This window comes from Ranitomeya variabilis, chromosome 2 (assembly GCF_051348905.1).
Source record: "Ranitomeya variabilis isolate aRanVar5 chromosome 2, aRanVar5.hap1, whole genome shotgun sequence".
Lineage (NCBI taxonomy): Eukaryota > Metazoa > Chordata > Amphibia > Anura > Dendrobatidae > Ranitomeya > Ranitomeya variabilis.
Genome location: NC_135233.1, coordinates 385,859,906 through 385,884,979, shown reverse-complemented (window position 1 = coordinate 385,884,979; position 25,074 = coordinate 385,859,906). Strand labels below are relative to the sequence as shown.

Genomic DNA, 25,074 nt, shown 5'->3' with positions numbered 1-25,074 from the left:
AATTTCGGATACTTTTTCAAATTAGCACAAGAAATATCATCTTAAATTTACCACTAAGGCCGGGATCACACATACGCGGGAGCAACACATGGAGCTGCACTCTCCGCTCCCAAGTGCCAGCGCCAGAGGAGGGATTTCACCTGCGAGACTCGGCCGTATCACGCGTATGTGTGATCCCGGCCTTACATGAAGTACAATATTTCACGAAAAAACAGTTTCACAATCAGTGGGATCTGTTGAAGAGTTCCAAAGTTATTACCACTTAAAGTGACAGTGGTCAGGAAGGTAAAAACTAGCAGAGGGTGAGGGGTTAATAAGCAGGTATAAATATCCAAATGAACAGACACAAGGAGAAATTGGTGAGTTGGGCTGAGCCAGTGAGGGAGCCCCAATAGTAAGAAGGCACTAAAACCCAGAGGAATTCCTGTGGAAGTACAGAGTCGTTCTCACACAGTGTATACAGATGGAGCGGAAAGTGAAATTATTCTCACATATTGAATCTCATGAAGTGCAAAGTGCATGTGCAGCGCCCCAGAGTTCTGGTCGTTGCAGTAATGTCATTCTTCCACCAGGGGGAGTGATGTTACGTCTGAAGGCAATAAAGGAGATCTCTTTACCAGGTATCACAAACCATACAACACACTTCACACTCCAGGCCGCCAGGAGGAGCTACGCTCCTATTTATTAGGGCACTCCTCACAGTTAGGTAAAACTGGTGGGCTGGATAGGAAGTTAGAGAGAAGCTGACTGGGCTTCATCCACGCAGCACCCTGTCGGGCAGCCAGAGGGAAGGAGCAGAGGTGTATCTAGCCTTTCCAGCACCCGGGGCAAAGGATCAGTTTGGCGCCCCATCCTCCCCCATTTGAACCTTAACTCTATTGAAACTGTATGACCAAGCCAAGGTACATTCCTGAATCTCCATAATGTTAAAATAGATACCAATAAAAGTAAAATGAATTGAGACATCAGTAGGTTAAGTGTTTTTGAATATCCATATTTTATCAGGAGCCCCATATAATCCTGCATAAAGGTTAATAATGAGACATAAGATGCTCCATAGACACATTTGCCCAATATAGTGCTGCAGAAACGTTGATTATGGCCCCATAAGATGCCCCATACAGACACTTGCCCCGTTATAGTGCTGCACAAACGCCCATAAGATACTCTATACAGACACTTGCCCCATATAGTGCTGCACAAACGTTATGGCCCCATAAGATGCTCTATACAGACACTTGCCCCATATAGTGCTGCACAAACGTTATGGCCCCATAGGATGCCCCATACAGACACTTGCCCCATTATAGTGCTGCACAAACGTTATGGCCCCATAAGATGCTCTATACAGACACTTGCCCCATATAGTGCTGCACAAACGTTATGGCCCCATAAGATGCTCTATACAGACACTTGCCCCATATAGTGCTGCACAAACGTTATGGCCCCATACAGACACTTGCCCCATTATAGTGCTGCACAAACGTTATGGCCCCCTAAGATGCTCCATACAGACACTTGCCCCATTATAGTGCTGCACAAACGTTATGGCCCCATAAGATGCTCTATACAGGCACTTGCGCCATTATAGTGCTGCACAAACGTTATGGCCCCATAAGATGCTCTATACAGACACTTGCGCCATTATAGTGCTGCACAAACGTTATGGCCCCCTAAGATGCTCCATACAGACACTTGCCCCATTATAGTGCTGCACAAACGTTATGGCCCCATAAGATGCTCTATACAGGCACTTGCCCCATTATAGTGCTGCACAAACGTTATGGCCCCATAAGATGCTCTATACAGACACTTGCCCCGTTATAGTGCTGCACAAACGTTATGGCCCCATAAGATGCTCCATACAGACACTTGCCCCATTATAGTGCTGCACAAACGTTATGGCCCCATAAGATGCTCTATACAGGCACTTGCCCCGTTATAGTGCTGCACAAACGTTATGGCCCCATAAGATACTCCATACAGACACTTGCCCCATTATAGTGCTGCACAAACGTTATGGCCCCATAGGATGCCCCATACAGACACTTGCCCCATTATAGTGCTGCACAAACGTTATGGCCCCATAAGATGCTCTATACAGGCACTTGCCCCATTATAGTGCTGCACAAACGTTATGGCCCCATAAGATGCTCTATACAGACACTTGCGCCATTATAGTGCTGCACAAACGTTATGGCCCCATAAGATGCTCTATACAGACACTTGCCCCATTATAGTGCTGCACAAACGTTATGGCCCCATAAGATGCTCCATACAGACACTTGCCCCATTATAGTGCTGCACAAACGTTATGGCCCCATAAGATGCTCTATACAGGCACTTGCCCCGTTATAGTGCTGCACAAACGTTATGGCCCCATAAGATGCTCTATACAGACACTTGCCCCATTATAGTGCTGCACAAACGTTATGGCCCCATAAGATGCTCTATACAGACACTTGCCCCATTATAGTACTGCACAAATGTTATGGCCCCATAAGATGCTCTATACAGATACTTGCCCCATATAGTGCTGCACAAACATTATGGCCCCATAAGATGCTCTATACAGACACTTGCCCCATTATAGTGCCGCACAAACGTTATGGCCCCATAAGATGCTCTATACAGCCACTTGCCCCATATAGTGCTGCACAAACGTTATGGCCCCATAGATGCCCCATACAGACACTTGCCCCGTTATAGTGCTGCACAAACGTTATGGCCCCATAAGATGCTCTATACAGACACTTGCCCCGTTATAGTGCTGCACAAACGTTATGGCCCCATAGATGCCCCATACAGACACTTGCCCCGTTATAGTGCTGCACAAACGTTATGGCCCCATAAGATGCTCTATACAGACACTTGCCCCGTTATAGTGCTGCACAAACGTTATGGCCCCATAAGATGCTCTATACAGATACTTGCCCCATTATAGTGCTGCACAAACGTTATGGCTGTTGTGTATCCGCTTTTTGGGCTCCCCTGGTGGTTGCTGGTGGTACTGGTGACTTGTTTGCACTTTGCTTCTTCTGTTCACCTGCTTCCATCAGTGTTTGGGAGTTTCCTATTTAGCCTTGCTCTCCAGTCATTTCCTTGCCGGTCATCATTGTAACCAGAGCCTTCGGTTGCATGTTCCTGCTACTAGTCTGCTGATCAGCTAAGTGGACTTTGTCCTTTTGTTTTGTACCTTTTGTCCAGTTTGCAGTTTTTGTAATTCTCTGTAGCTGGAAGCTCTTGCGGGCTGAAATTGCCACTCCTGTGTCATGAGTTGACACAGGAGTCTTAAAGTAATTTCAGGATGGTTTTTGAAAGGGTTTTCAGTTGACCGTGAAGTCCTCTTTTGTATCCTTCTGCTATCTAGTAAGTGGACCTCTCTTTGCTAAATCTACTTTCATACTGTGTATGTCTTTTCCTCTTAATTCACCGTTATTACATGTGGGAGGCTGCTATCATCTTTTGGGGTATTTCCCTAGAGGTAAGCCAGGTCTGTTTCTTCCTCTACCAGGCGTAGTTAGTCCTCCGGCTGGTGCGTGGCATATAGGAAGCCGTAGGTATGCTCCCTGGCTACTGTTAGTTGTGTGGTAGATTTAGCTCACGGTCAACTCGAGTTTCCATCACCCGAGAGCTCGTTCGTTACTTATGTGTTTTTTACGTTCCCTTGCCATTGGGAACCATGACAGTATGACCGGCCGTCAAAGTGTTAATTGTTTGGGCTGAAGCAGGAGAAAAAGAAGTGTTGAAGGGAATTTTTATTTTTTTTTCTTTCCCTCAGAGTTTTGCTGCCTAGCCCTTAATTGCTGTCTAGCTGCTTCTTACCTCCTCTTAACCCTTGAATGGCTCTGACCTTAGCTGTTTAACATGGATGTCCAGAGTTTGGCTGCAGGTTTAAATAATCTTGCTACGAAGGTTCAAAATTTACAAGATTTTGTTATACATGCTCCTATTTCTGAACCTAAAATCCCTACACCAGAGGTGTTTTCCGGAGATAGATCTCGGTTTTTGAATTTCAAATATAATTGTAAATTATTCCTTTCTCTCAGACCTCACTCCTCAGGAGATCCTGTCCAGCAGGTTAAGATTGTAATCTCTTTGCTGCGAGGTGACCCTCAAAATTGGGCATTTTCATTGGCACCAGGGGATCCTGCGTTGCTCAATGTGGATGCGTTTTTCCTGGCTTTAGGGTTGCTTTATGAGGAACCTAATTTGGAGATTCAAGCTGAAAAAGCTTTGATAGCCCTATCTCAAGGGCAAGATGAAGCGGAGATATACTGCCAAAAATTTCGTAGGTGGTCTGTGCTTACTCAGTGGAATGAGTGCGCCTTAGCGGCAAATTTCAGAGAGGGCCTTTCTGATGCCGTTAAAGATGTTATGGTCGGGTTCCCTGCGCCTACAGGTCTGAATGAGACCATGACAATGGCAATTCAGATTGATCGGCGTTTGCGGGAGCGCAAACCCGTGCACCATTTGGCGGTATCTTCTGAAGAGACGCCAGAGAAAATGCAATGTGACAGAGTTATGTCCAGAAGCGAGCGGCAGAATTATAGGCGTAAAAATGGGTTATGCTTCTATTGTGGTGATTCTGCTCATGTTATATCGGCATGCTCTAAGCGTACTAGGAAGGTTGACAAGTCCATTTCAATTGGCACTTTACAGTCCAAATTTATTTTGTCTGTAACCTTGATTTGTTCATTATCAGTTATTACCGTGGATGCCTATGTGGACTCGGGCGCCGCTCTGAGTCTTATGGACTGGTCCTTTGCCAGGCGCTGTGGGTTTGATTTAGAGCCTCTGGAAGTCCCTATACCTCTGAAGGGTATTGATTCTACACCTTTGGCTTGTAATAAACCACAGTTCTGGACGCAAGTGACTATGCGTATGACTCCAGACCATCAGGAGGTGATTCGCTTCCTTGTGTTGTACAATTTACATGATGTTTTGGTGCTTGGATTACCATGGTTACAATCTCATAACCCAGTCCTTGACTGGAAGGCTATGTCTGTGTTAAGCTGGGGATGTCGGGGGGCTCATGGGGACACTCCTATGGTGTCCATTTCGTCATCTATTCCATCTGAGATTCCGGCATTTTTGTCTGATTTTCGTGATATTTTTGAAGAGCCTAAGATTGGTTCACTCCCTCCTCACAGGGATTGTGATTGCGCCATAGATCTGATTCCTGGCAGTAAATTTCCAAAGGGTCGTTTGTTTAACCTATCTGTACCTGAACATGCTGCTATGCGCGAGTATATTAAGGAGTCCCTGGAAAAGGGACATATTCGTCCTTCTTCATCACCTTTAGGAGCCGGTTTTTTCTTGTCTCTAAAAAGGATGGCTCTCTGAGGCCTTGTATTGATTATCGTCTCCTGAATAAAATTACAGTCAAATATCAGTATCCGTTGCCTTTGCTGACTGATTTGTTTGCTCGCATAAGGGGGGCTAAGTGGTTCTCTAAGATTGATCTTCGTGGGGCGTATAATTTGGTGCGAATTAAGCAGGGGGATGAGTGGAAGACCGCATTTAATACGCCTGAGGGCCATTTTGAGTATTTGGTAATGCCTTTCGGCCTTTCTAATGCACCTTCTGTCTTTCAGTCCTTAATGCATGATATTTTCCGGGAATATTTGGATAAATTTATGATTGTGTACTTGGATGATATTTTGATTCTTTCTGATGACTGGGAGTCTCATGTTCAGCAGGTCAGGAGGGTTTTTCAGGTTTTGCGGGAGAATTCTTTGTGTGTAAAGGGTTCAAAGTGTGTTTTTGGGGTTCAAAAAATTTCATTTTTGGGGTATATTTTTTCCCCTTCTTCTATTGAGATGGACCCTGTCAAGGTTCGGGCTATTTACGACTGGACGCAGCCTACTTCTCTGAAGAGTCTCCAGAAATTCTTGGGCTTTGCTAATTTTTATCGTCGATTTATAGCTGGTTTTTCTGGCGTTGCTAAACCTCTGACGGATTTGACTAAAAAGGGTGCTGATGTTGCCAATTGGTCCCCTGCTGCCGTGGAGGCCTTTCGGGAGCTTAAGCGCCGCTTTTTGTCTGCCCCTGTGTTGCGCCAGCCTGATGTTTCTCTTCCCTTTCAGGTTGAGGTCGATGCTTCCGAGATCGGAGCGGGAGCGGTTTTGTCGCAGAAAAGTTCCGACTGCTCAGTGATGAGACCTTGTGCATTCTTTTTGCGAAAATTTTCGGCCGCCGAGCGAAACTATGATGTTGGTAATCGGGAGCTTTTGGCCATGAAGTGGGCATTTGAGGAGTGGCGTCATTGGCTTGAGGGTGCCAGACATCAGGTGGTAGTTTTGACTGATCACAAGAATTTAATTTATTTGGAGTCTGCCAGGCGCCTGAATCCTAGACAGGCACGTTGGTCGTTGTTCTTTTCCCGGTTTAATTTTGTGGTCTCGTACTTACCGGGTTCTAGGAATGTGAAAGCAGATGCTCTTTCTAGGAGTTTTGAGCCTGACTCTCCTGGGAATTCTGAACCTGCTGGTGTCCTTAAGGATGGAGTGGTTTTGTCTGCTGTCTCTCCAGATTTGCGACGTGCTTTGCAAGAATTTCAGGCGGATAGACCTGATCGTTGTCCGTCTGGTAGACTGTTTGTTCCTGACGAGTGGACCACTAGAGTCATCTCGGAAGTTCATTCTTCTACTCTGGCAGGTCATCCGGGAATTTTTGGCACCAGAGATTTGGTGGCTAGATCCTTCTGGTGGCCTTCCTTGTCTCGAGATGTGCGTGTTTTTGTGCAGTCTTGCGATGTGTGTGCTCGGGCCAAGCCTTGTTGTTCTAGGGCTAGTGGGTTGTTGTTGCCCTTGCCTATTCCGAAGAGGCCTTGGACGCACATCTCTATGGACTTTATCTCGGATCTCCCTGTTTCTCAGAAGATGTCTGTCATCTGGGTGGTGTGTGACCGTTTTTCTAAAATGGTTCATTTGGTGCCATTGCCTAAGTTGCCTTCCTCATCTGAGTTGGTCCCTCTGTTTTTTCAAAATGTGGTTCGCTTGCATGGTATTCCGGAAAACATCGTTTCTGACAGGGGTACCCAGTTCGTGTCTAGATTTTGGCGGGCAGTCTGTGCCAGGTTGGGCATTGATTTGTCCTTTTCGTCTGCATTCCATCCTCAGACCAATGGCCAGACGGAGCGAACTAATCAAACTTTGGAGACTTATTTGAGGTGTTTTGTGTCTGCGGATCAGGATGATTGGGTTGCCTTTCTGCCGTTGGCGGAGTTTGCTCTTAATAATCGGGCTAGTTCTGCCACTTTGGTTTCTCCTTTCTTTTGCAATTCAGGGTTTCATCCGCGTTTTTCATCTGGTCAGGTTGAATCTTCGGATTGTCCTGGAGTGGATGCGATGGTGGATCGGTTGCATCGGATTTGGGGACAAGTGGTGGATAATTTGGAATTGTCCCAGGAGAGGACTCAGCAGTTTGCTAACTGTCGTCCTCGTGTTGGTCCCCACCTTCGCGTTGGGGACTTGGTGTGGTTGTCTTCCCGTTTTGTCCCTATGAGAGTTTCTTCTCCCAAATTTAAGCCTCGGTTCATCGGTCCTTATAGGATTTTGGAGATTCTTAACCCTGTTTCCTTTCGTTTGGACCTCCCGGCATCTTTCGCTATCCATAATGTGTTCCATCGGTCGTTGTTGCGGAGATATGAGGTACCGGTGGTTCCTTCTACTGAACCTCCTGCTCCTGTGCTGGTGGAGGGTGAATTGGAGTACGTCGTGGAGAAGATCTTGGACTCCCGTATTTCCAGACGGAGACTTCAATATCTGGTTAAATGGAAAGGCTATGGTCAGGAAGATAATTCTTGGGTAACTGCCTCTGATGTTCATGCCTCGGATTTGGTTCGTGCCTTTCATAGGGCTCATCCAGATCGCCCTGGCGGTTCTTGTGAGGGTTCGGTGCCCCCTCCTTAAGGGGAGGGTACTGTTGTGTATCCGCTTTTTGGGCTCCCCTGGTGGTTGCTGGTGGTACTGGTGACTTGTTTGCACTTTGCTTCTTCTGTTCACCTGCTTCCATCAGTGTTTGGGAGTTTCCTATTTAGCCTTGCTCTCCAGTCATTTCCTTGCCGGTCATCATTGTAACCAGAGCCTTCGGTTGCATGTTCCTGCTACTAGTCTGCTGATCAGCTAAGTGGACTTTGTCCTTTTGTTTTGTACCTTTTGTCCAGTTTGCAGTTTTTGTAATTCTCTGTAGCTGGAAGCTCTTGCGGGCTGAAATTTCCACTCCTGTGTCATGAGTTGACACAGGAGTCTTAAAGTAATTTCAGGATGGTTTTTGAAAGGGTTTTCAGTTGACCGTGAAGTCCTCTTTTGTATCCTTCTGCTATCTAGTAAGTGGACCTCTCTTTGCTAAATCTACTTTCATACTGTGTATGTCTTTTCCTCTTAATTCACCGTTATTACATGTGGGAGGCTGCTATCATCTTTTGGGGTATTTCCCTAGAGGTAAGCCAGGTCTGTTTCTTCCTCTACCAGGCGTAGTTAGTCCTCCGGCTGGCGCGTGGCATATAGGAAGCCGTAGGTATGCTCCCTGGCTACTGTTAGTTGTGTGGTAGATTTAGCTCACGGTCAACTCGAGTTTCCATCACCCGAGAGCTCGTTCGTTACTTATGTGTTTTTTACGTTCCCTTGCCATTGGGAACCATGACATATGGCCCCATAAGATGCCCCATACAGACACTTGCCCCGTTATAGTGCTGCACAAATGTTATGGCCCCATAAGATGCTCTATACAGACACTTGCCCCGTTATAGTGCTGCACAAACGTTATGGCCCCATAGATGCCCCAGACACTTGCCCCGTTATAGTGCTGCACAAACGTTATGGCCCCATAAGATGCTCTATACAGACACTTGCCCCGTTATAGTGCTGCACAAACGTTATGGCCCCATAAGATGCTCTATACAGATACTTGCCCCATTATAGTGCTGTACAAACGTTATGGCCCCATAAGATGCTCTATACAGATACTTGCCCCATTATAGTACTGCACAAACGTTATGGCCCCATAAGATGCTCTATACAGATACTTGCCCCATATAGTGCCGCACAAACGTTATGGCCCCATAAGATGCTCTATACAGACACTTGCCCCATATAGTGCTGCACAAACGTTATGGCCCCATAGATGCCCCATACAGACACTTGCCCCGTTATAGTGCTGCACAAACGTTATGGCCCCATAAGATGCTCTATACAGACACTTGCCCCGTTATAGTGCTGCACAAACGTTATGGCCCCATAGATGCCCCATACAGACACTTGCCCCGTTATAGTGCTGCACAAACGTTATGGCCCCATAGATGCCCCATACAGACACTTGCCCCGTTATAGTGCTGCACAAACGTTATGGCCCCATAAGATGCTCTATACAGACACTTGCCCCGTTATAGTGCTGCACAAACGTTATGGCCCCATAGATGCCCCATACAGACACTTGCCCCGTTATAGTGCTGCACAAACGTTATGGCCCCATAGATGCCCCATACAGACACTTGCCCCGTTATAGTGCTGCACAAACATTATGGCCCCAGAAGATGCTCTATACAGACACTTGCCCCGTTATAGTGCTGCACAAACGTTATGGCCCCATAGATGCCCCATACAGACACTTGCCCCGTTATAGTGCTGCACAAACGTTATGGCCCCAGAAGATGCTCTATACAGACACTTGCCCCGTTATAGTGCTGCACAAACGTTATGGCCCCATAAGATGCTCCATACAGACACTTGCCCCATTATAGTGCTGCACAAACGTTATGGCCCCATAAGATGCTCTATACAGGCACTTGCCCCGTTATAGTGCTGCACAAACGTTATGGCCCCATAAGATACTCCATACAGACACTTGCCCCATTATAGTGCTGCACAAACGTTATGGCCCCATAGGATGCCCCATACAGACACTTGCCCCATTATAGTGCTGCACAAACGTTATGGCCCCCTAAGATGCTCCATACAGACACTTGCCCCATTATAGTGCTGCACAAACGTTATGGCCCCATAAGATGCTCTATACAGGCACTTGCCCCATTATAGTGCTGCACAAACGTTATAGCCCCATAAGATGCTCTATACAGACACTTGCGCCATTATAGTGCTGCACAAACGTTATGGCCCCATAAGATGCTCTATACAGACACTTGCCCCATTATAGTGCTGCACAAACGTTATGGCCCCATAAGATGCTCTATACAGACACTTGCCCTGTTATAGTGCTGCACAAACGTTATGGCCCCATAAGATGCTCTATACAGACACTTGCCCCGTTATAGTGCTGCACAAACGTTATGGCCCCATAAGATGCTCTATACAGACACTTGCCCCATTATAGTACTGCACAAACGTTATGGCCCCATAAGATGCTCTATACAGATACTTGCCCCATATAGTGCTGCACAAACGTTATGGCCCCATAAGATGCTCTATACAGACACTTGCCCCATTATAGTGCCGCACAAACGTTATGGCCCCATAAGATGCTCTATACAGACACTTGCCCCATATAGTGCTGCACAAACGTTATGGCCCCATAGATGCCCCATACAGACACTTGCCCCGTTATAGTGCTGCACAAACGTTATGGCCCCATAAGATGCTCTATACAGACACTTGCCCCGTTATAGTGCTGCACAAACGTTATGGCCCCATAGATGCCCCATACAGACACTTGCACCCGTTATAGTGCTGCACAAACGTTATGGCCCCATAAGATGCTCTATACAGACACTTGCCCCATATAGTGCTGCACAAACGTTATGGCCCCATAAGATGCTCCATACAGACACTTGCCCCGTTATAGTGCTGCACAAAAGTTATGGCCCCATAAGATGCTCCATACAGACACTTGCCCCATATAGTGCTGCACAAACGTTATGGCCCCATATAGTGCTGCACAAACATTATGGCCCCCATATAGTGCTGCACAAACGTTATGGCCCCCATATAGTGCTGCACAAACTTTATGGCCCCCATATAGTGCTGCACAAACATTATGGCCCCCATATAGTGCTGTACAAACATTATGGCCCCCATATAGTGCTGCACAAGCATTATGGCCCCCATATAGTGCTGCACAAACATTATGGCCCCCATATAGTGCTGCAAAAGCATTATGGCCCCCATATAGTGCTGCACAAACATTATGGCCCCCATATAGTGCTGCACAAACATTATGGCCCCCATATAGTGCTGCACAAGCATTATGGCCCCCATATAGTGCTGCACAAACATTATGGCCCCCATATAGTGCTGCACAAACATTATGGCCCCCAAATAGTGCTGCACAAACATTATGGCCCCCATATAGTGCTCCACAAACATTATGGCCCCCATATAGTGCTCCACAAACATTATGGCCCCCATGTAGTGCTCCACAAACATTATGGCCCCCATATAGCGCTGCACAAACATTATGGCCCCATATAGTGCTGCACAAATGTTATGGCCCCATAAGATGCCCCATACAGATATTTGCCCCATTTGCTGTTACTGCTATAAAAATCGCATACTCACCTCTCCGTCGCTCAGGCCCCCGCACTTTCAATATTCACCTGACTTCGTTACAGCCGCCGCTCCATCTTTCGCCTCCTCTGCACTGACGTTTAGGCAGAGGGCGCGCATTAACTACGTCATCGCGCCCTCTGACCTCAGCGTCACTGCAGAAGACGGACGGCGACTGGAACGAGGAGCAGGTGAATATCGCGCAGCGCTCCCCTCCCCGTTATACTCACCTGCTCCTGGCGTGGTGCAGTCCCTGCTTCCCCGGTGCTGCTGCTTCTTCCTGTACTGAGCGGTCACCGTTACCGCTCATTACAGTAATGAATATGGGGCTCCACCCATATGGGAGGTCGAGCCGCATATTCATTACTGTAATGAGCGGTACCATGTAACCGCTCAGTACAGGAAGAAGCCGGGAAGCAGGGACCTGCAGGGACCGCGCCAGGAGTAGGTGAGTATAATTAGACAGCCCCCGCTCCCTGGCCCTGCCAACCCCCTCCTTGGACCGCCGCATTATCAGGCGGCCCGCTGGCGCCCCCCTGTCGGCTGCACCCGGGGCACATGACCCGGCTGCCCCCGCTGGATACGCCACTGGAGAGGAGGAACATCAAAGAGCTGCAGACAGAGGAGGTCCCTGACAGGGGTGGGATCCTGTCAGAGGCCTAGACAGAAGGCCACGGAGCTGCGCCTGCCCCACGTACGGCAGCATCCTAAGAAAGGACATGAAAGAGAGTTGTATTGTAGAGGGTGAGAAACAAAGTCATAGCACAAGGAGAGGAAACCAGAAGGAGTTCTGCCCTGTAAAAGGCTGCCTCCTTTCTGAGGCGCAGGATCCGGTAGCCGAAACACCGAGGGAGCAATCGTCTCCAAGCCTTGCTCCAAAGACCGGCAGGACAGATAATTCCATGTTACCTGCCCGACCTATACCCAAGAGGCACGGTGGCAACTTGTGGGGGCTGGGGCGTGCTAGAGTCCCTGTAAAAAGCCTCAGGCCATCAGTCATACGGGTTGTTCCTATCCATCTGGGGAACAGAGAGAAAGACATAACATCTAGAACATCTACAGCAGTTGTGAGGACCTTATGAGAGGCTCAGCAGTAAGGTACTACAACATCCAGGCGCTAGAGGAAGGCTACTGATTTCCATCTGGATAAGGGGACTCTGGATTTGCCTTCAGACCGGCCGGACTCTGCCTGCCCTGTGATCTGTGCTCTGGACTGTGGATGCTGAAGCCTTCAGTAAAGGTAAGGAGACTGCAACCTTGTGTCCTCATTATTCACTGGGCCTCACATCATCCACCGTCTACACTCTGGGAAGCCCTGGGGATACACTTCACCTGTGGGAAGGTATACCATCTAGCTGCCATCACATCACCCCAGCGGACCCCTAAGCAGTGTCGGTCACCCTGACCGAATACCACAGGTGGTGTCACGAACATTATCCCTTTAAAGACCTTTCCCCTTAATTCACATGGACGTCCCTAGGGCCACGAACCGGTTCAGCCACCGTGACATCCCCGCCGAGAACCGAAGGGCCCGGTACAGAGTACCCCACGGTCCTATGGGGGCGCTCCACATGCAGTAAACAAAGGCTCACACACCAAACACCAGACATGCGTTTCACAAATGCTTCATCAGGGGTGGTTGGTGGGACTATGGGACAAGTTTTTAAGGCATCAGTGACCGGTGACTGGCAAAATGGGGCTGGTGGTCAAAGCATTCCTGTCACCGGGAAGCTGCCCAGTGGCCGGAGGAAGTGACGTAGCGGGCCGCACCCTGCCCTATGTTACAAGCAATCTGACTGAGTGATTTATTTCCCTTTAGCACCAAAGCAGAAAAATTGGGTATTACACGGTGCTCATTGTGTCAGATACAAATGTGCAGGGAAGTTTTTGTTCTGTTTGCTTTTTGCTGCAGTTTTTATAACAATGTCAGTTTTGCAATTATTATAATCATGGAAGAAAATACAAATTAGGGATAAGTAGTTTTTGAGACAGATGTGTAACAGCAGCATCGTCTACTGACCGCACCTGTTACTAAGAATCAAGGTCACAACTGAGTGTTACAAAAGTTATCAGTCCAGGACAACCCTTAAAATAATGACCCAGTGGCAATCACCTGATCGCTGGGGTCTGGTTCTGGCAGAGGAACCTCCAAGACTTCTCCATAAATACTCACCAGAAAACGCAGCAGGCACAGTCAGGAAGATGACGAGCATAATCTCCATTTTGTGGGTGAAAAAAAGTATAAAGAGCTACCAGGAAGAAGCAGAGAAGGAAACAGAAAGTAATAAGATCGTGTGTAAATGCTGGGAGGCGCTGAGGCGGCTGCAGGTGATCAGCTGATGATTGGCAAAGTTAGAAGAAGGAAGAAAAAAGGGAAAATATGAGGTGATTCAGCAAGTTCTGAGCAGGAGATAACTGGGTGGCAAAGATCCAGCAAACGTAGGCGCGGGAGCAGCAAGGAAACCAAGACAGCACAGCAGCGACTGCAACTCTTCCCCTTCAAATACATCCCTTCCATTCCAAGTACCAAACGGCATTGTCATAAACTCCCCAGTGGGGATGAAATGTCCTTATTTTGTCGCTTACTTCAAAGTCACAATTAATTTTGTTTGTTGGTACAAAATAAAGAAACTTGTGTCACCAAAAACAGAGCGTGCTGAGAATCTCTGACACAGGTATAGGACATATCCACAGTCCTACACACTGACATACAAGGGTACATCATACAGGCACATACACAGACAAACACATTTTAAATATTTTTTAATATGGGGAAGTGGATCGCCCCCACGTAAGGGCAATGGGGTACTCGGAACCGGGTCTATCTCTCTCGGTTCGGGGGGGATGTCACGGTGGCCCGACCTGGTCCGTGGCCCTTCTGAGGGGAATCCAATTAAAAGTGAAGTAGTTTGTACGGTGTTCGTGACGCCACCTGTGGTATTCGACGCTGCTAGGGGTCCGCTGGGGTGATGGAATGGCAGCTAGATGGTATACCTTCCCACAGGTGAAGTATGCCCCCAGGGCTTCCCAGATGTGTAGGTGGTGATGGTGGACGTTGTAAGGCGCAATGAATAACGCGGACACAAAGGTTGCAGTCTCTTTACCTTTTACTGAAGACTTCAGGGTCCACAGTCCAGAGTACCGTTCACAGGGCAGGCAGAGTCCGGCTGGTCTGAAGGCACATCCAGAGTTCCCTTATCCAGGTGGAAATCAGTAGCCTTCCTACTAACGCCTGTGTGTTGTAGTACCTCCCTGCTGAGCACCACGGGATAGTCCTCACAACATTCGTGGATGTTCCTGATGTTCTCTCTCTCTGTCCCCCAGATGGTATGGATAGGACAACCCGTATGACGGGGTAGGCCTGGAGCTTATTTATAGGGACCCAAGAGACGCCCCTCTCCCACAATTTGCCTTCGTGTCTTCATAGGTATTAAGGTCGGGCAGCCAACTTGGAATTGACTGTCCTGCCGGTCTCTGAAGTAATGCGTAGAGCCTATTACTCCCTCGGTGTTCCGGCCACCGGCTACGCGCCTCAGAAGGAGGCTGCCGATCTTGGGGCAGAACTCCTCCCGGTATTATCTCCTTGTGCTGTGACTTCATTTCTCACTCTCCACAATACAATTCGCTTCGTGTCCTTTCTTAGGATGCTGCCGCAATGGGTGCAGGCGCAGCTCCGTAACGTTCTATCTCGTGCTTGGCCTCTGTCAGGATCCCACTCCTGACAGGGACCCTCTGTCTGCAGCTCAGATGTTCCTCCTTTCCCCATGTCTGCCTCACAGGTCCTCTCTGGGTCAAACCCAGGTAGCTTCTGACTAACTTCCAATCCAACCCACCAGTTTTACCCGTATGTGAGGAGTGGCCTAGTAGATAGTACCTTTGCTCCCCCTGGTGGACTGGAGTGTGAAGTGTAGTGTGCGACTGTGATACCTGGCAAGGTTAACTCCTTTAGTACCATCAGACGTAATATCACTCCCCCTGGTGGAAGAGCGACATTACTGCAACGACCAGGACTCTGGGGCGCTGCAGAAGCAAGAAGCAAGCCTCGCTTACCTGTCCCTGGCCTGTCTCCTGTCCAGCTCCTCTGGCATGTGGCTGTGCAGGGCCGCCGGTGCTGCTTGATTGCTGTCACTTCAACAAACATGGCCGCGCGGAGTGAACTGTTCAGTTGTGTCTGCTAGAAGTGAGGCGGCCGGACCAGCACTGCGCCTTTAAAGGGAACCTACCACCCCGTTTTTTAAAAATTAGATAAAAATAGTGTGAAATAGGGGCAGAGCTGGGCTTTACATTAGGGCCTTTTCGGTGCCTTTACACCCCCGTTAGGTTGCCCAAATACCTTTGTGAAGTGGCCGTTTTCTGCTGTCACTCAAGTGGGTCAGGTCGGATGGGCGTGGTCACAGCGCTGTTTGTCCCCCAGGATCCTGCTCATCATTACGTTGGTGGCGTAGTGGTGTGCGCATGTCCAGCAGGCGAATCCACTGCCCAGGAGATGAATAACGGCGCGGTCTTCGCTATTCAGCCGTTTACCGGTGGGCGCGGCCATCTTTCCTGTGGCCGCGCCTGCGCAGATGGAGCGCTCTGCTGCCCGGGGCTTCAGGAAAATGGCCGCCGCGATCTCCATCTGCGCACGCGCGGAATCCCGCGGCCATTTTCTTGAAGTCCCGGGCAGCAGAGCGCTCCATCTGCGCAGGCGCGGCCACAGGAAAGATGGCCGCGCCCACCGGTAAACGGCTGAATAGCGAAGACCGCGCCGTTATTCATCTCCTGGGCAGTGGATTCGCCTGCTGGACATGCGCACACCACTACGCCACCAACGTAATGATGAGCAGGATCCTGGGGAACAAACAGCGCTGTGACCACGCCCATCCGACCTGACCCACTTGAGTGACAGCAGAAAACGGCCACTTCACAAAGGTATTTGGGCAGCCTAACGGGGGTGTAAAGGCATTGAAAAGGCCCTAATGTAAAGCCCAGCTCTGCCCCTATTTCACACTATTTTTATCTAATTTTTAAAAAACGGGGTGGTAGGTTCCCTTTAATTTAGCTTGTTTGTAGCCCCAGCTGCATCATTACTAGCAGACACAGCCACATAGTGCACTGTGTGCGGCCATGTCTGTTAGGCCGGGGTCACACTAGAGAGTTTTACGGACTTATGAGAGGCGCAAAAACTACGCATTGCACACGGACCAATGATTCTCTATGGGGCAGCTCCTATCTGCCGTATATTTCGCAACCGTATTTTACGGGCGTAGAAAATCGCAGCATGCTGCGTTTGTCAGCATATTGTGCAAAAAATCCACCAATGAAAGTCTATGGGGGCAAGAAAAATACGGATTACACACGGACCATGCATGTGACTTGCGAGAAATACGCAAAAGTTTTGCAGGTGACAGGAAATGTGCCAAGCCCTCAATCAGGAAGCTTAGACATGCTAATTAGCTGAAAAAGCCAGACAGACGTCCCGGAAGTCTCCACGGAGTCTCAAGCAGCATGGCATCCATAATTAACGTGGATATGCTTCTGATCCTGGGCCAAGAGAGGCCAGAAATCTGGGACCAACGGGATGCCAATTACTCAAACCGGGCCAAAAAAGAGGCTGCTCGGAGGAGCATCTGTGGGATCCTATTCCCTGATTATGAGCAGCGGCCACGTGAGGGCCTGAGGCAAATAAGTAAGTACAGTCATGTTTCTCAATTAATTAATATTGTAAACTGCAGTAATTACAAGATTTTCAGACTATTATTATTTTTATTATTTATTTATATAGCATCATTACTTCCATGGTGCTGTACATGAGAAGGGGTTACATACAGAGTTATAGATGTCACTTACAGTAAACTAATTTACCATGACAGACTGGTACAGAGGGGAGAGAACCCTGTCCTTGCGGACTTACATTCTATGGGGTTCCCCTTATATCGTATTATGCTATTTGTGTTTTTAATTTTATTACTGAAGATATTTAGTAAGAAATGCAGCTTACTATGGCACATTAAAATATGTTAAATCACTGACATCTTGTTGTACCACTGTGCACAAAGGCCTTATAAATTATTTTCTTCTCTGTCATTGCAGTGGAAGATGTTATGAGACGATGGCGCAGCATAAGGGACCAATACAGGAGGGAAAGGCAGCAGCGGGCCAGGAGTGGATCAGCAGCTCCTTCCAAAAAAAGGAAATACATTTATTATGATCGTCTTTCCTTTTTGGATCCCAGTATGGATCTGAGACCGTAGGTACAAACCTCACAACACATTACACATATGTATTTAATGGTTATATATTAAATTTTTATTGTAATGTTCTCATACTTTCCTAACAGAACACAGTCCAACCTCACTGAGAGGGAGACCGGGTCAGACTCAGAGGTTCTCATTGATCCGGTTGAGGAAGGAGAAGAGGTGGCTTGTCCATTTTCAGATCATTCCAGGTCCATCCCTCCTGGAACAGCTTCTGCTGCACCCCAAGCTCCGGCAACAACTGGGCCAGATGCTGCACCACCTGTTGTGAATTAGACTTTTTGGCTCCCTCTTGTGGTTACTAGTGATATGACTCTGGGATTGTCTTTCCTCAGTTTGGCACCCACCTGGGTCATTAGTCCAGGCAGGGCCGGCTTTAGACAATGTGGGGCCCTAGGCAAAAGTTTAAAATGAGGCCCCCAATGCTCACATACTGCACCATGACTCTCAAACATTTTGGTTGTATTGACATGAGCTGAGTTCAGGCCGTTCAATGCGTGTGATCTACAATATTGAAGTCGTTTGGCTCGTTTCTCGGCCTCTTTACACCGGCTAATGAAAAACGATGGGGACAGAACACTAGTAGATGAATCTGTCCCCATACAGTTTCATGTCATAAGCAGCAGGGCTGGCGAGTTGGAGTCAGTGTCCATTTTGGTGGAGTTGGTATCAAATGGACAGACTCTGTCTCCTTATATACATTATATAATACATTGGGTGCAGGATGTGCTGTAATTTTTTCATAATGTGGGAAAGTTATGAAATGTCCTATGTATGAGCATTTTGCTCATTTGTTGCACGAATATATATATATATATATATATATATATATATATATATATATATACACAGCACAAAAATTAAAGAAAAAAACGGGCTTTAATGCCTGCGTGGCGTGGCAGCGTTTCTGATATAGTATGCTATATATAGCATACTATATCCGAAACGTCGCCACGCCATTCAGGCATTAAAGCACGTTTTTTTTCTTTAATTTTTGTGCTGTTTTCCTTTTTTTATCTTTATTACTGGAGGCCAACTGAACTTTGGTTGGGAAAGCGCTGCACGACAACTGCGGTAATATGTGATGCTGTTCCAATTTTGACATATATATATATATAAACTCTCGTCTGTTTTTCAGCCAGTGTTTAAAAATGTGCATGACACACAAACACACACCACACTCACACGCTATCACTGTGTGTCTATACCCAGCCATATACATATACTAACATATATTCAAGTTAGAGTAATGCAAAAAATGTGTGTATATATATATATATATATACACACACACATACATACATACATACATACACACACACACACCTACAAGGCACATGCTTATACACACACACATGGCACGCACTTATACACACGTACACATACATGGCACACCTATACGCACACGCCATTCACTTATACACACACACATACATGGCATGTACTTATACACAAACACGCATGGCACATACATACATGTACATGGCACGCACTTATACACATACATGGCATGCATTTATTCACACACATACATACAAACATGGCACACATTTATACATACATACATACATGACATGCACGTACATACACACACACGGCACGCACTTACAGTATATACACACACATGGCACGCACTTACAGTATATACACACACATGGCACGCACTTACAGTATACACACACATGGCACGCACTTACAGTATATACACACATGGCACGCACTTACAGTATATACACACACATGGCACGCACTTACAGTATATACACACACATGGCACGCACTTACAGTATATACACACACATGGCACGCACTTACAGTATATACACACACATGGCACGCACTTACAGTATATACACACATGGCACGCACTTACAGTATATACACACACATGGCACGCACTTACAGTATATACACACGGCACACACTTACAGTATATACACACACGGCACGCACTTATATACACACACGGCACACACTTATATACACACACGGCACGCACTTATATACACACACGGCACACACTTATATACACACACGGCACGCACTTATATACACACATACACCTACACACACACACACAGATGCTGTACAACAAATGCTCATTTGATACATGTGATTCACATAAACACACACAGACAGCACACACTACACTGCACACACCTCAGATACATGTTTTATGCTGGAGGGAATGAAATGTTCCACACTATCAGCTGCAGCCCTCCTGCTCCCAGCAGCACTATCCCAGCAGACACCTCCCTGCCCTCTCCTCTGCTGGGACTGCAGACAAGAGCTGGAGGAGCTGACAGCAGGACAGGAGCCTGGAGCAGCACACACAGTGGGACGGTGCACTTCTACTTATCTGCCAGCTCAGGTTGGTAGCTGCCATCTCTAGCTCCCCCTCAGAGGCTCTGTGCAGGAGGAGATGACAGAAGGGCAGGAGCAGCTCACACGGTGCTGCACTGCTTACCTCACAGCTCGGGTTGGTAGCTGCCATCTCTAGCTCCCCCTCAGAGGCTCCGTGCAGGAGGACAGGAGCACTGGCCAATGAGCGCTTCTATCACTCTGATGGGGGAGGTTCAGTAGCCGCTGCTCCTGTGCTTCATTGCACGCTCCTTTTTCACTGCAGAAACATCCAGACAGTCCCTGAGTACATGGCTTGTGGTGACATCACGGTCACATGGCAGGTCACCTGATCGTGATGTCACTACAGGTCCTCAAGCAGTCTCTACATCGGAAGCTTCACTGATAATGCTATTATCAGTGAAGCGTCTGCTGTAGATGCTGGGGGCCCCCAAGGGAGTGGGGGCCCCAGGCAGCTGCCTAGTCTGCCTGGCCCTAACGCCGGCCCTGAGTCCAGGGGTGTTGCTATATAAACTTCCTGGATCCTTAGTCCAGTGCCTGGCAACGTTGTAATCAGATCCTTTCTGTTTGCTCCTGTCTGCTGGTCCTGGTTCGTGCAAAATTAAGCTAAGTCCTGCTTCTTTGTTTTTTGGTTATTTGCTTTGCTCTTATTTTTGTCCAGCTTGTACTAAATGTGATTCCTGACTTTGCTGGAAGCTCTAGGGGGCTGGTGTTCTCCCCCCGGGCCGTTAGACGGTTCGGGGGTTCTTGAATATCCAGCGTGGATATTTTGATAGGGTTTTTGCTGACCATATAAGTCATCTTACTATATTCTGCTATTAGTTAGTGGGCCTCTCTTTGCTAAATACCTAGCTCATTCTTACGTTTGTCTTTTCCTCTTACCTCACCGTTATTATTTGTTGGGGGCTTGTATCCAACTTTTGGGGTCTTTTCTCTGGAGGCAAGAAAGGTCTTTCTTTTCCCTTCTAGGGTTAGTTAGTTCTCCGGCTGGCGCGAGACGTCTAGAACCAACGTAGGCACGTTCCCCGGCTGCTGCTATTTGTGGTGCTAGGATTAGATATATGGTCAGCTCAGTTACCACTGCCCTATGAGCTGTTTTTTTGTGTTTGCAGACTTAGTAATTATTTCTGAGACCCTCTGCCATTGGGGTCATAACAACCACCACCCACAACACCACCAGTTCCATTAAGCCAGGATGATCCTGGAAACAGCAGCAGCCCTACTATTCCACTGGAGACCTCCCCACAGCCTGCCGTGACTTCACGCCGTGGCCGCAGAAGGAGAGAGCTTCAGGAAAGTAGGAGGAATGTGGACACTGGGGTCCTTAATTATCTGGCCAGGGCTGCTCAGGATGAGGGTGAGGAGGCCTATTCGCGGAGCCTGGCCCAGTACCTCCGTCCCCTAGCCCGTGAGGTGAGGCTACGTGTGAGGGTGTTTTCAAATCCTTATTGATGCATGCACCCCCCCAAATGACCGTATGAGTTGTTTGAATACATTGAGAGTTGGCAGCTGTCACCACGTAATGTCCTGCAACTTCCAACAACTCAACAGGTGCATGCTCAACAGGGATTTGAAGCACCTCCTACACGTGTGCCTACAGCTCTACCCGTTCCCACCCAAAGCCCACCAAGGCCAGCACATTACCATGTCATCCTACCATCAACCTTCCAAATATAGCCACTTATACAGACCCAGAGCTGGAGGCTGGTCCCAACCTGGGTTTGGACTACTTGGCCATATTGGGGGGGTATGAGTCACGACAATATTTTCATCCTCATGAGGCCCATAGTCAAAACCCTTATGGCCAATCCACAACTGGCCAATATGAGCAAGCTCAGTTTTTTGGGCAGGGCCAGAGATCATCCACACAGGGTGAAAGACAATTGGCTCAAGAAAGGCCACCAGAACATGAAACGGAGCTGCCGCCATCACCTCCACCAACTTATAGAAATCTTTAAGAAATTTGTTCTTTTGTTGCAAATTTTGGTTACTAACCAGATATTTGTTAGTCTGCTGTGATAGCACTTTTTTGTTTACATTTTTTTTGTTATGCCAAGTTTAATTGGCCACAAAAGCCATATGATGGTAATATGGTGTTAACCCCTTAGTGACAGAGCCAATTTGGTACTTAATGACCAGGCCAATTTTTACAATTCTGACCACTGTCACTTTATGAGGTTATAACTCTGGAACGCTTCAACGGATCCTGCTGATTCTGAGATTGTTTTTTCGTGACATATTGTACTTCATGTTAGTGGTAACATTTCTTCGATATTACGATTATTTATGAAAAAAATGGAAATATGGCAAAAAAATTTAAAATTTAGCAATTTTCAAACTTTGGATTTTTATGCCCTTAAATCAGAGAGATATGTCACAAAAAAATAGTTAATAAATAACATTTCCCACATGTCTACTTTACATCAGCACAATTTTGGAACCAAATTTTTTTTTTGTTAGGGAGTTATAAGGGTTAAAAGTTGACCAGCAATTTCTCATTTTTACAACACCATTTTTTTTTAGGGACCACATCACATTTGAAGTCATTTTGAGGGGTCAATATGGTAGAAAATAACCAAGTGTGACACCATTCTAAAAACTGCACCCCTCAAGGTGCTCAAAACCACATTCAAGAAGTTTATTAACCCTTTACGTGCTTCACAGGAACTGAAACAATGTGGAAGGCAAAAATGAACATTTAACTTTTTTTTGCAAACATTTTGCTTCAGAACCATTTTTTTTTATTTTCACAAGTGTAAAAACAGAAATGTAACCATAAATGTTGTTGTGCAATTTCTCCTGAATACGCCGATACCCCATATGTGGGGGTAAACCACTGTTTGGGCGCACCGCAGAGCTTGGAAGAGAAGGAGCGCCGTTTGACTTTTTCAATGCAGAATTGGCTGGAATTGAGATCGGATGCCATGTCACGTTTAGAGAGCCCCTGATGTGCCTAAACGGTGCAAACCCCCCACAAGCGACCCCATTTGGGAAACTAGACCCCTTAAGGAACTTATCTAGATGTGTGGTGAGCACTTTGAGCCCCCAAGTGCTTCACAGAAGTTTATAAAGTAGAGCCGTGAAAATAAAAAATCGCATTTGTTTACACAAAAATGATCTTTTCGCCCACAAATTCTTATTTTCACAAGGGTAACAGGAGAAATTAGACCACAAAAGTTGTTGTGCAATTTCTCCTGAGTATGTTGATACCCCATATGTGGGGGTAAAACACTGTTTGGGCGCACCGCAGAGCTTGGAAGAGAAGGAGTGCCGTTTTACTTTTTCAATCTAGAATTGGCTGGAATTGAGATTGGACGCCATGTCGCTTTTGGAGAGCCCCTGATGTGCCTAAACAGTAGAAGCCCCCCACAAGTGACCCCATTTTGGAAACTAGACCCCTTAAGGAACTTAACTAGATGTGTGGTGAGCACTTTAAACCCCCAGGTGCTTCTCAGAAGTTTATAACGTAGAGCCGTGAAAATAAAAAATCCTTTTTTTTTCCTCAAAAATGATTTTTTAGCCTGCAATTTTTTATCTTCTCAAGGGTAACAGGAGAAATTGGACCCCAAAATTTATTGTGCAATTTATGCTGAGTAGGCTGATACCCCATATGTTGGGGTAAACCACTGTTTGGGCGCATGGCAGAGCTCGGAAGGGAAGGAGCGCCGTTTTGGAATGCAGACTTTGATAGAATGGTCTGCGGGCATTATGTTGCGTTTGCAGAGCCCTTGATGTACCTAAACAGTAGAAACCCCCCACAAGTGACCCCATTTTGGAAACTAGACCCCCCAAGGAACTTATCTAGATGTGTGGTGAGAACTTTGAATGCCCAACTGCTTCACAGAAGTTTATAATGCAGAGTCGTGAAAATAAAAAATATTTTTTTTTTCCACAAAAAAGATTTTTTAGCCCCCAAGTTTTTTTTTCACAAGGGAACAAGAGAAATTAGACCCCAAGAGTTGTTGTCCAATTTGTCCTGAGTACACTGATACCCCATGTGTGGGGGGGACCACTGTTTGGGTGCACGGCAGAGCTCGGAAGCGAAGGAGCGCCGTTTTGGAATGCAGACTTTGATAGAATGGTCTGCGGGCGTTATGTTGCATTTGCAGAGCCCCTGATGTGCCTAAACAGTAGAAACCCCCCACAAGTGACCCCATTTTGGAAACTAGACCCCCCAGGGAACTTATCTAGATGTGTGGTTAGAACTTTGAATGCCCAAGTGCTTCACAGAAGTTTATAATGCAGAGTCGTGAAAATAAAAATAAAAAATTTTTTCCACAAAAAAGATTTTTGAGCCCCCAAATTTTTATTTTGACAAGGGTAACAAGAGAAATTGGACCCCAAACGTTGTTGTCCAATTTGTGCTGAGTACACTGATACCCCATGTGTGGTGGGGACCACTGTTTGAGCGCATGGCAGAGCTTGGAAGGGAAGGAACTCCATTTTGGAATGCAGACTTTGATAGAATGGTCTGCGGGCATTATGTTGCGTTTTCAGAGACCCTGATGTACCTAAACAGTAGAACCCCCCCACAAGTGACCCCATTTTGGAAACTAGAGCCCCCAAGGAACTTATCTAGATGTGTGGTGAGAAGTTTGAATGCCCAAGTGCTTCACAGACGTTTATAATGCAGAGTTGTGAAAATAAAAAAAATTATTTTTTTCCCCCAAAGTTTTTATATTCACAAGGGTAACAGGAGAAATTGGACCCCAAAAGTTGTTGTCCAATTTATCCCGAGTATGCTGATGCCCCATATGTGGGGGTAAACCACTGTTTGGGTGCACGGCAGAGCTCGGAAGGGAGGGAGCACCATTTGACTTTTTGAGCGCAAAATTGGCTGTGGCGTTTAGAGACCCCCTGATGTACCTAAACAGTGGAAACCCCCCAAATCTAACTCCAACCCTAACCCCAACACACCCCTAAGGCTTCTTTCACACTTCAGTTGTTTGGCGTCAGTCAGCTCCGACATAGTG

General features: G+C 47.0%; 1 protein-coding gene across 2 annotated transcripts in view; it reads right to left on the bottom strand.

Moving 5' to 3' along the window:
• LOC143806206 (class I histocompatibility antigen, F10 alpha chain-like) overlaps positions 1-13,912 on the bottom strand; it is a 32,331-nt gene extending 18,419 nt beyond the window's left edge. The window contains exon 1 of one of the 2 annotated variants that reach the window (XM_077286333.1): positions 13,678-13,912. In XM_077286333.1, coding sequence (XP_077142448.1) covers positions 13,678-13,726 — 49 coding nt within the window. In that variant the 5' untranslated portion in view covers positions 13,727-13,912. The remainder of the gene's footprint in view (positions 1-13,677) is intronic. The other variant, XM_077286334.1, reaches the window with a different exon arrangement.
• Positions 13,913-25,074: the final 11,162 nt, after the last annotated feature.